This window comes from Labrus bergylta, chromosome 17 (genome assembly GCF_963930695.1).
Source record: "Labrus bergylta chromosome 17, fLabBer1.1, whole genome shotgun sequence".
Lineage (NCBI taxonomy): Eukaryota > Metazoa > Chordata > Actinopteri > Labriformes > Labridae > Labrus > Labrus bergylta.
In genome coordinates, this window is record NC_089211.1 from 12,226,361 (window position 1) to 12,238,847 (window position 12,487).

The following is a 12,487-nucleotide window of genomic DNA, read 5'->3' on the forward strand; positions in this document are numbered from 1 at the left end:
CCTGAGACTGCTGGACAACATAAATTGTTTCTGTCCTTCAAAATCATGCAGATTGGAGATTCACAACTGGAAAAATAAGTCATTCATGATGTGCCAGTGCTATGGTTATTTGAAGGCCTACCTGGTAAGGGTAGCAAAGACCTTGATTTGTGTTAAAGGCCCAGGTTGCAAAAAAAATGGTTTTGGTAAGAAAAAGAAAAAAATCCAAACCCTTTCTTTACACAATTACATATTCAAACATTGGGACACCCCAAGCTTTTCTAGAAGGTATCCTACACCTGAAGCCCTTTATAAACCATGAAGGAACCTGCCTATACTTACTTTTCCATGCATTGCCTTTGTTTACAGTCCAACTAGGAACTTGAGAAGTGAGAATGAAGTTAGGGCTGAAAAAGAATGTCTGAGGGAGGACTATAAGCTATATCAATAAAATGACACTGACTGCTCAATCATCTGACTACAGATACATTCTCACTCCCAAAAAACATTAGAGACTCCCCCAAACTCACTTCCTTCAAGAAATCCCTAAAAACTCACCTCTTCAACACTGCCTACAACCACTAACTCCCATCCTCCCCCCTTACATTACTCCTTCGTTGTAATGTCTTCGTCTTTTTTTGTTGTTTGTTTTTGGTTGTTTTTGTCAAAGCGTCTTTGAGTATTTAGAAAAGCGCTATATAAAACAAATGTAATATTACTATTATTACATGATAGTATTCTGAACACAGCAAAAGTGTGCTGAAATGCTATATTCAACAATACTACTTCCACTACAAACAAAAAACTGACATTTTTAATGCCAAACTCTGGTCAAGATCCTTTAGATTCTGCATTTGTATGCAGAATTTACCATTTGAGATCAACAGAGACCACAAACTTTCAAATACGTTATTTTAATTTTTACTTGTAAATGTTATTGGATTTTTAACACCTTCATTAAATATCTTCCATAATTACCTTCGTCTTCATGATCACAACAATAATGGTTTAAATCAGTCAGCAATGGTAGTTATGGTTAAAGGAAACCAAAAAGTATTACCAAATTCTCCTACAATCCACTCTGAGCTCCTCTTAAAAGATCAAATCAACTGACATTCTCCCTCTTCTCCCGCCATAAAACCTACACTTTAACTAGTCAGCTATAGGACAATTATGTAATGAATGCCAATTTTGTCTGGAAAGATAAAAAGCACCTTTAGGAGCACCTTCAATGTCACTTTAATGCAACCACAAGTCTGAATTGTCCAGTATCTTGGACACGACTCAACTCCAAAAGTAGCTGAAACTCTGTTATATAAATAACTGAGGAGAACTTGAAACCTGTCTGTTTTCTTGTCGTCTGTTTTGTTCCCTCCGAGTGAGTGAGAGAGGATATGAGCAAATTTCACCTTTCCCTGAGTCTACAGTTCAGCAGGTACTCAGGTGTACTTAGCATTTCACAAGCCGGATGAGTCAGACACAATTACACACAATCCAATCCTTCAACAACACATTCTGCCACACACTCCTCTAACCACCTCCACATGCATAAAAGGATCTTCAACAACAGGAAAATACAACTCAGCCCTTCAACTCTTTTCAAGATTGAGACAACACAATGCATAACGAGACACCTGACAGATGGGAACATTATACGACCTGTAAATATGCTCACCTCCTGTTCATTCTCTTCTAGTTTCTGCCTACAAACTCATGCAGATGTCGATATTTTACTCATTGCTTATTCCAGTGTTACTTTGTCCCATCTTTGTTTGGATGTTCTCTTCAATTGTCAGGTTTAGGTTGCATTCATTGCTACGTTTACAGTTCCCCATCAGACAAATATTTGAGCTGTTTAGGTGTACTGTTTGGATATCTTCCAGATAGGCAGAACATATTTTATCCTCCTCAAAGTAGAGACATATTACATTAAATGTAATGTGTGGAACATGGTTAAAGTCAGTCCTCCGTTATTGTACAATACTATTTTAATCTTCCATCCGTAGACAATTTACATATACTGCCTGAATAAAACACAGGGCACGGATTAAATTCCATACAAATGTAACTCAAGTCTCAAAGTCTTTGCTAAGTTTCCGAACAATGTAACATGTTCAAACATGACTCATCCACCTTCCCAGCTATCAGAAGTACTCCTTGTCAAAAGATTACTATAGGCCACAGAAGACAAAATGCAAGTTTGGTTTTTCACTTAAATTATTAGTTCTATGTTTTTTTGTTACAAATTATATCCAAGGCCAAAAAAAAGCCCCAGAGTCACTGAGGTTGCTCTGAGATTATAGAACTGACTCACTTCGGGAGCGGCACAAGTTATTATGCTGCTACATACAGTATTTTACGCCATATCGAGCCATATCTAATCATCTCATGCATTTCCCTGTGGATGCCGATGCAGTTTAACACTGTGACCATATATCTTTGGAGGAAGTGCGGCTCATGGCTGAAACGAGGCCATCACTCCCCTGGCAGAGTTCCCATTGGTCTCAATATCACCAGAACTGATGTCTCCCAGGGCGTCGCTTCACTGTAAACAATGGGCTGCCAAGCTCAGAGATTCCTCACTCTTAATGCCCCCGTAATCGAATCCACCTCTCAGATGGTCTAATTGAATTGGGTTTTCTACAAACACACAAATGGAGGAGAGCACATACACAGTGTATACACACACACACACACACACACACACACACACACACACACACACACACACACACGCACACACACGAAGGCACAGCTGGGGTGTTTAGAACCTGTTGAGAGGCTTGTTGCGCATGCTGAGGGCCAAAGGGACTGGGGAATGTTAATTGCAGTCTTGAAAGTGTGGTGCATTATGGGACATGTGGGAATAAAGCACCCGATCGAGAGGCTGATTAAAATGTCAGTGACTCACCACAACCACCTGAAACACATACAGTGTTGAGTGATGTGACTTCTTTGCACACACTTACTGTACACACAACACACTTTTGATTATTTCTGCAGTAGCCTACAGAGGAACTTTCTTTTAGATTACAATATATAAACATCTATTTTTTTTTATATTTCTTGCAGATGAAATTTGAACTTTTGATAATATGAAAAACCCAGGTGATAGTAATTGTTGATTAAACTATAGCTCCATATTATTCAAGTGTTCCAGTACTGAAGCTGTGACAGCGAGCAAAACATTTACGTTGTCTGGACCCTGAAACTGAAGCAGCTAAATGAGGTGAAGCCACCCTTAATTGTAAGCCTTACTCTGTCGCACTCTAAAACATGAAGAGAGAAAGCTTTATCAGAAAAAAAGCCTCTTTCACTCTCCGAGGACACTTTGGTTTGGGATGATTTTGTCAAAGAATCAAACAAATAATAGAAGAAATGTGCATGAAAGCAGACGGACCCAGACAAACAATCACATAACACTGCAGGAGCCCTAATCATTCTTCAAAGTGCAATCAATACAATCTGCCTCTTTCAGCATAATCATTGCAAGGGAGTTAAAGACTGTGTGAGATCAGGAGGGAGATAGATGCGATAGAAAAAGATTTGCTGTGCTCTAATGAAGCTGCACTGAGATAAACACTTAAATATACAAAAAAAAAATATGAAGAGTTAAGCAAAGAATGCACAGATTGTGGTACTTCAAGAGGAAATGCATCCTTCCTCCTCGTAAATCTTTTTAATTGTTATTTCAAGTAAACGGTTACATAACTGCCCTCAGCCAAATGCACCAAGTGACTGCAGACAGACAGAGAAGACAATCACACCTGTCCTCAATAAACCAAGACACAATATTTCAGTATTTCTTTTGCTTTCATCTAGCACCCCATCTTTCACTCCCCCACAGCTCTGTGAGCGCTGTTGTCCGATGCCCTTCAGCCGAACCACCGCACAGCGCCCCTCTCCTCCTCTCTGGCAGCAGATTGGAGATCAAAGCGTTTCCTTTCTCACTCAATGTCGCAGAATTTCTGGTGTGTGAATTGGAGGTAATCTCTCTCTCTTCTCCTCCCCTCGCTTGCTCACCGTTGCTCTCTATATCTCAGGAGCTGCTGGAGGGGAGAGTGTGACCTGTTTCATAACCAGCTATCAATAAACATGCAGGAGATGGCACGGGCATAGACCAACGCCAGCAGGTACAAGAAACCAGTGTCTCTTTAGGGTGTTCTTCTGTATTGTTTGTATTTTCACCTATGGCCATCTCTATATTCCTTGTACATGAATGACAAAAAAAAAAAAAAAACGTCACTGATTTAAAATTGATCATTTTTCTTTCAGTTCGGCCAATCAAACACAACAGTAATGAAATTCTTGCAAGCATTGATGCAATAAGGCTTATGACGTCAGTCCTTCAATCACTTTGGTCCTGACAGAAATATTTCAACATCTATCAAATATGTTACCATAAAATCTGGAACGAACTTTACTGATCCCAGACGACGTCAATGGATTTTTGCTTTTTTTTTTAGTGGCACATCTTGTCAGAATTTTTTGAGTGTTATTTTTGGTGTGAGGACCTATGTTCTGTAGGAGATCAATTCTGATGACTTTGGTTTTCTCTACTACTACCAACAGTGGAAGATTGTTGTCATGTAGATAAAAATTATGAGAAGTGAAAGCTACTCTAAGGAACTTTTATTAAGAGTTGATTTTGGCGACCCCTTGTGGACAAAGCAGTATTTCATTTAAATAAAACAAAGGTTTATTTTTTTGACTTTTTATGCTTTTATTAAGAGGCAGGACAGTGAATCGATCCTGAAATGGGGGAGAGAGAGAGAATGCTGAATGACATGCAGGAAAGGAGCCACAGGTCAGATTTAAACCTTGGCTGCCTACTTGGAGGACTATAGCCTCAGTACAGGCACGCTAACCACTAGGCTACCTGTGCCCCAAAGCAGAACTCCTTTTCTCACTGTTGGTCCTGTCCCCTACATGCTTAGGAATCTTTTTCCAAAAAAAAAAAAGAATCATGTTGATTTTAAATGCATAACGTGCAATACACTGTACATAAACTCTGTTTCAACCATGTGCTGTAAGTAGCTTAATCTGATACTGACCTGATGAAGGCAGTTACAGATATTAAATGTAACTGTATAGAAAAGTATATCCTGTCCCTTATGGTCTTGTTTGCTTTTGTGTATGTCACCTAGAGGAATCAGTATTAACTTCAGTCTGTTTCATAACCAGCTGAAAAACTCATCACATGAGCAGTTTAAGTTTTTTAAGTCCTTGTTTGAAACTGAGGAGATATTTACTAACTATTAGTAAGTAACTCAATATAAAATTGAGTTGATTTCATGGCCTCCAAACTGCGTTTGTGTTGGTTCAAGGACATTGCATCATTTCCTGCCTCGTTTTAATTCAACACAACACACTGAATATGACTTGTATTTAGCAGTCTCTATCAACAAACAGCACAGTCTTCACAGTATCTTGTCCACTGTCTGTTGTTCAGATTCATTGCTCTTTCAAATAACTGGAGCATTAAAGACACAGTCGATGTCATGACCTCCACCAACAGGTCAGAGGTTTCAATAAATATTTAATGTATTTTTCTAAGACTGAACCTTACAAAAGGAAAAACAGATTACAAATGTTATGGAAAAGGAAAGATCAGTGAATTCATGTACAGAACGGTGACGGGTTAATGTGTGTTTTTATGTATGTGAGAGTCTGAATGCGTTCGTATGTTCATGTGAATATGATCACATTTCTTGAATTTCTGTTTTTGAGTTAGAAGCTGAGGTTAGAATTAAGATTTGGTTTACAGTAAACTAAGTAACACATTATGCTAGTTAAGTAGTCCTAATAAGTTTTTGACAGTAAGTTTAGGTCAGTAAGGGGGAGGGGGGATTTATGATCCTTAATAGTCACTGCTTCAGGTTTTCTTCGATAAATAGGAAGACTTGATCTGTGTAGTTATGTGTGGATGTGTTGGCAAATGACGATGACACACAGAGGACAATGTGTGTGTGTGTGTGTGTGTGTTAATGTGTGTGTGTGTGTGTGTGTGTGTGTGTGTGTTAATGTGTGTGTGAGTGTGAGTCTGGTGTTCTTAAATATCATTGTCTTTACAGTTTATGGAAAAGGGGAGAAGGAAAGAGGAAATTTAAAAGGTGAGACAGATTGCATCATCATCAGGAGGCTGCACTGACACAAGCTGTGGTGTGTGTGTGTGTGTGTGTGTGTGTGTGTGTGTGTGTGTATGTGTGTCTAAGCTAGACTAGGCCCTCTGACAGCAGTATTTTATATTATGTAACCTCTAACACGATGTTAAGGCTGCGAGGCAATATATCATGTCACTAAGTGGTCACTAGCTAAAGTGGCCGATTGGAAATTGATGAGTCAAAACTCTGCTATGACTGTCCTCTGCATGTGTGTTGGTGCGTGTATATTGTGCTGTGTGTGTGTGTGTGTGTGTCTGTGGCTGCCATCAGGAACCTGCAGGTATTCTGAAGCACATTTGAACTTTACTGACCTGCTACAATCCCATCATCATAAAACATTTAGCTTTAGATTCTTGTTTATTTCTGAGTCTCACCAAAATAGTAGCAAATGTAATTTTTACATCCTCAGCACATGTAATAATACATTTTTAAAAAACAGTTGCCTGGCCTTGTAGCCACAGAGACAGAATGGTAATTGCTATTTCCAGATGTTACTCTGAGGGTCACTCAGCTGCTCATTTTTCCCCTGAATTGTATTCTGGCATTACACATGACGCAAGCTCAGCACAAAATGTACTGAACACACATATTTTGCAAAACAGATCCTTGAAACAATGATTGCAAAAGAAATTGTGTGTCTAGGAAAAATCCTTCATAAATAATTGCACATTGCTATGTAAACGGCTGTGTTGGAAAAACCCAATGTTAGAATGAGCTCCGACTTCTGCAGAGTCCGACCTGCAAATCAGACTGAATGGAGAGAAGAAGACAGAATATGTCAGTGAACTGCAGAGAGCAGAGTGCACACACATGCCTGCATTTACACATGTAGTTATAAAGGTGTGTTTGATTTGCGAGTGAGGTGGAGAGTTGTGCTGGAAAACCGCTTTATGAGTCTTTGCTGCCACATCCATGGGGCCGTGAGCCGGTGAGAGGCCTATTAATATTGGATGTGATTCAGCTGTGTCTCCAATCTACGGGAGGCAAGGTTCTCTCTGCTGTTAACTTGGAAAAATTAAACTGTGCCTGAGCTGGAACGTGTGTGTAGGCCTTTGTGTGTGAAACAGAGAGTTCCAGACATGTGCATGAATTAGCTTTTTTTTTTATGTCAGTGTGTGTGTGTGTGTGTGTGTGTGTGTAGTGTAGTGTAGGAGATCATCCTGAAGGGTATAATGATATAATAGTAATTCAGTGACTGACATGGAGAGAAAAAAGGCCATGAGATCAGACACACACACACACACACACACACACACACACACACACCCACATGCGCAGACATACCTGCTCAAGAAGTCACCCTCTGTATCCATGCCATTGTGCTTAAGAATCACATCCCTTCCTTTCGAGGTGGCACACTTGAAACACATTGGCACACTGCATTGCATACGGAAGAGGCTCATATACAGGCTGTGTAAGGTAAGGAAGCCTCGCACACACCGAGAGAATGACGTAATAGCACATCAGCCCACATCTTTGGATGTTGGAGTCTGCACAAGTCAAGGTCATTCATTGATTGAGTTTCAATCACACAACAATGCCTGCAGCAGAAGCAAAACATAATAATATATATATATATATGCTGAATTTGTATCCGGATCTAACTCTAGATCTCAGCTCGCAGCGTCTGCACAACATGTGTAGACGCATGAACACAGTCACACGTGCTTTTCGGCACAGCTGCAGCTTCTTCAGCGCGAGCTCCGACAGTCAGGATGGAGATGACTTTGCTTGCATGCTGCTAAAACAGCTGGATTCAGACACGGCCATTAGAAGAAATCCATATCGCCTATATTTATACACTGAACGTCTCTTTAGAGTATGCCGTCAGTACGCCGCCAAACAGTCTGAATAATGTCCAGCCCGCGCTGCCCTCTGTGACCACTCCAATAACTTACCGTAATTGGTTATACCTGCTAACGACGGAATCGATTGCAGTGATCGATTAATTGGCAGATGGATCATTTGCCCGGTGCGGTGTGAAGGCAGCAGCCTCGTCGCTGCACACGCTGTCCGGCTCGGGTCGATGCGGCCAGACAGGAGGCATTTTATGTTTAAATTGACGTAAAAAAAAAAAAAGAAAAAAAAAACTTGGCAGGCTATTTTTTTCCGACAGGTGATTGTTTTGTTTAAGTGGTGTGAAAGGGAGGAAGCGAATCAGATACTGTGAGTCAGAGCAGCCCTCGCTTTGCCTCTGCATTACTTTCATTACACAATGATGCTTCATTCATAACATCCGTAAAATTCTGCGACGCGCCAAAGGCTAAAAAAAACCCCCCTCTTCCAGCTAATTTAGTCCAATGAAAACACAGTGCAGGAGGGATTAATAGGTTACATTTATTTTGTACAGGGTCAGTTCGGAGAGAATTAAGGGTCATTTACGCACAGATTAGCTCAGACGCACACCTCAGGCTAGACGGGACAGTCGGCAGACGTGCGAAAGCGCAAAGAGCCTCTATGCGCAAAGAGATTTGCGCCTTAAAGCTGTTAACAGCTGTCAAAACCTCCCGAGACCGCACTAAATGATGAAAAGGGTGGAAAAGACGACAGACTCCGGTTATCACTCACCTAACTTTTGCTGCCACGGATGATATCGCATCGTTTCTTAAATTCTTCCTTTTGGACACGGCAGTTCCCATGCTGACATGGAAACGACGCAGGCAGGAAAACAGTTCATTCCAAATACTCTCTGGACGGAGGAATGCAACGATGAAAAGAGTACAAACAAAAAAAACTGCAAAGAAGAGGAAAGTTAATGGGAAATCCGGGAGCCGATATGCCACGCACTCGTCTGCAGAGCAAATGATGCCAAAAAAAGAAGAGGGGACACCAGCCTCCCCCTCTCTATCTCTCTCTCTCTCTCTCTCTGTCCCTCCCTCTCTCCTTCTATCTCTCTCTCTCTTACTGTGTCTCCGGATGTGAGCACGTACGTGGGGTAGCTGCACAGCTGTCAGCGTGTGGCTGAAAATACACAGACCCTCTCTCTCTCTCTCTCTTTCCCTTTCTCTCATTGATAGGAGGATGGTATGGCTGGTGATATCACCATCATTATCACCATCATCATCATCATCACAAAGGGGAGGGCAGAAATGCCATCTGAGGGACACATGGTGCCATTGAGAACCTTTCATTTCATCCATTTTTTTGGTCTACTATTTGTGTATCTTTATTTATTTATCACCTCTTGTTATGTAATTTTGTTAAAAGGTTCCCCCTCCAACAAAAATGGAGAGGCTCTCAACCCCGGCCAAGGACAGGGGGAGAGATGAGGTTGAGGCTCTGCAGTGCTCTTTGAGCATTGCTTCAAACAGGAGCAGGATAACAATAGCTTTAGATTGGTGAGCTCTTCTTGGTGTTGTGTGTGTGTGTGTGTTTCCTATGAGCCACTGGCAGGACTTTGAATAATATTAGTATTCAAAGAGGTGCTGGAATACTGACAGACCATAAAGGGCCGCTGTCATTTTCAGTCAACATGTTTGAATATTATGAAATACTTTGTCAAATTCCAACTTGAGACATTACACAAGCGGCTGTCTGTTTCTTCCAACAATGCTCACGTTTTGTTTTTTCTTTTTCATGTCTTTGTGTTGCAAGAGTTTCAATGACTTGATCCAGACAGATGATTACTGTATTTATGACATCAGCAGAAGTGGACGAGGTACAAACATTCCTCAATTAGGTCAACATGGCATAAAGCAGCTAACCAAGGATAAGTGTTATTATTTATAAAGTTAACAAACAGAGAATGTGGTAACTAAGCGATTATAAACCTCATGTTTGGGACTTTCCCCAAGATAAATCATAAAGGTTGACGGCTTATTGAATGGACAGAAAAGAATAAATTACTTGTTGGGGAGATTTTTTTTTAATGCTGTCTTCTGGCTGCAGGATGCTATCAGAGACTTTTAAATTGAAGTCTTTCTAACTTGACATTAGGATTTGCAAAATTCCAAGGTTACAACTGAGCTGCCTTTAGAACTTGCACTTAGTCAACATAGAGGCCTCCAAGGAAACAGAGTTACAGGAAAAACAGCAGAAGAGAGAGACGAAGAATAGGGACAAAGAGAAGAAGAGAAGCCACCCTTACACTGTTCGCTGTTTTACATACTTTGCTAGCTGGTCCTGACTTGACTTTGGGCCTCTCTTGTGACTGGTGTTTTTCAGAACCAGACATGTCCTACTCTGACAAGGACAGCTAGCACTCCCTCATGTCTCCTTAGGACTTGACTTTGGTGTTTGATCTGATGTCTGCCAACCCACCCCCTCTCCAAGATCTCAATAATAATCCTATCATCAGTCTAAGTAAGTCTCTGCAGGGCGTTGAATGTGTTGAAATCCTGAAATGAAACAAGTGTTTTAAGATAATGTGCAGTAGCAAAACACACTATCTTGTGTTTTTATCCAATCTTAAAGTATCCTACTTTCTTTGTGCTAACTGCTAATTTGTAGAATAGAACAGTGTTCCCAAAGTGGGGGTTGGGACCCCCTGGGGGGTCGTGAGACAGTGAGAGGGGGGGTCGCGAGATTCCTTCCAAAAGAATATAAAAATCCAAAATTAAATATCTTATCCATTATTGTGAAAATATATACAAAAAAGTAGTTCAAAGAGATTAGTGGTGTTCTTTTTCTATCGTTTCTTACAAAAAATTACTAAAATAAATTGTTTGGGCTGTTCTAATGCTACTATTTGGATAGATTAAATGTTTTAAACACTCCCAGGGACAATGGGGGTCACCACTTGCTGACATCATTATTTTGGGGGTCGCGGGCCAAAATGTTTGGGAACCCCTGGAATAAAAAACAGGAGAAGTACACTATTGATTTGTAAACATGGACCTAAAGAGTGTTGTTTTCAACAATGAAACTACAAGCAGAAACTCCATTGTTCAAGAGCATGCACATTTTTCTAAAACAGATTATAGTAATTTGGTTATCAGTCCAAACAAACAGCATATGCAAACATTTTATTGATTTACTTATGTGCGCTACAGCTTCTCTTTGTTAAAGAAATCAATGTTGACAAATATACCCAGCGGTATAGAAAATCTGTTGACTCAAACTGCTCAGACACAATTGATCACTTGTACATGATGAGTGTTTGTGTCGCTGTGGATATGCACACACACACATATGTGCACAAATAGGTACATTCACACATCATATGAGAGGCAGTAGCATGCAGCAGACAAATCTCCCAGTAACAGGCGATTAGCCTTCAAACATCTAATCAATCAATCTTTCAATCCACAGGTCATTTCACCAGCAGCTTCAAGGTGCAGGATGTCCTTGGGCTTTACGTCTTTTAGTATGCGCTTCTTCTGCACCATACACACACCACGCAAACACACACACACACCACACACACACACACACACACACACACACACACACACACTAAGACAAAAGGAATGAAAATCAATAAATAAAGCAAAGCACCGCTGGGCTGGTGTGAGCTGCTGTAGGCCATTAAGCAGTAAATAATTCCAGGCTGCTCTGACGAGACTGAGGCAGTGTGTGTGGATGGACTGTAGATGAGTAAGAGAGAAGGAGGGAGGAATGAATGAATGGAGAGAGGAGGGGAACTATAAAAAAAAGAAAAAGAAGCTGCATGAATGAGCAGAAGGGATCCAAAAGAAAAAAAAAGAGGGCATAGAGGGAACGGCATGCAGAAAAATGACTGAGACTAAGAGAGACACACAGATGAATCAAATAAGAGATGAATGTTTTATATCCTAAAGAAGATGTGTGGTTATATGTCGTTTTTTTCTTTTTTAGAAAACACAGAGGGATAGCTCTGTGCAGAGACTGCTGAATAAAGAGGGAGGAGAGGAGGTAACAAAATAGATGAAAGGCGCAGAAAATGGGAGGGGCAGAAAACCACATGTAGCCATAAATCCACATCTGGCCGAGATATGAGTGTCTCCTCTGACCCTGACGAGTACTAACCCTTTGATTGATTGCGAAGAAGATCGATATTTGAGTCTGCAGCAGTTACAGTCAGCCGAGTGGACCTATTGTTTAGAGTGCTGTATCCTGTTCAGACTGCAAAGCTCGCTGGGTGAGATTTGTTGTTCAGATAGTTAGATATGATTTATAAAAGTCATTACTCAGCGTTTCTTTGGCCTAAATACCAAATACTGGGGAAGCTCTCTTGATAACCTTGCTCAAGGGCACCTCTGTAGTGCTCAGGAAGGGAACTGGCAACGTTCTAGCTACCAGGAGAGTTGAAAAGTACCAAGCAATGAATATGCTCAAACACAAACACAAATGGTGGGTACAGGCTGGAAGTATCTCTGTCGTTATTAACTTCAATGAGGTAAACTCCACTGACAATTTAGCTACCA

At 40.7% G+C, this 12,487-nt stretch overlaps 1 protein-coding gene across 1 annotated transcript in view; it reads right to left on the reverse strand.

The window, feature by feature from the left end:
- nsmfa (NMDA receptor synaptonuclear signaling and neuronal migration factor a) overlaps positions 1–9,283 on the reverse strand; it is a 46,381-nt gene extending 37,098 nt beyond the window's left edge. The window contains 1 exon segment of the mRNA XM_065965629.1: positions 8,712–9,283. Coding sequence (XP_065821701.1) covers positions 8,712–9,283 — 572 coding nt within the window.
- Between the last annotated feature and the right edge of the window lie 3,204 nt (positions 9,284–12,487).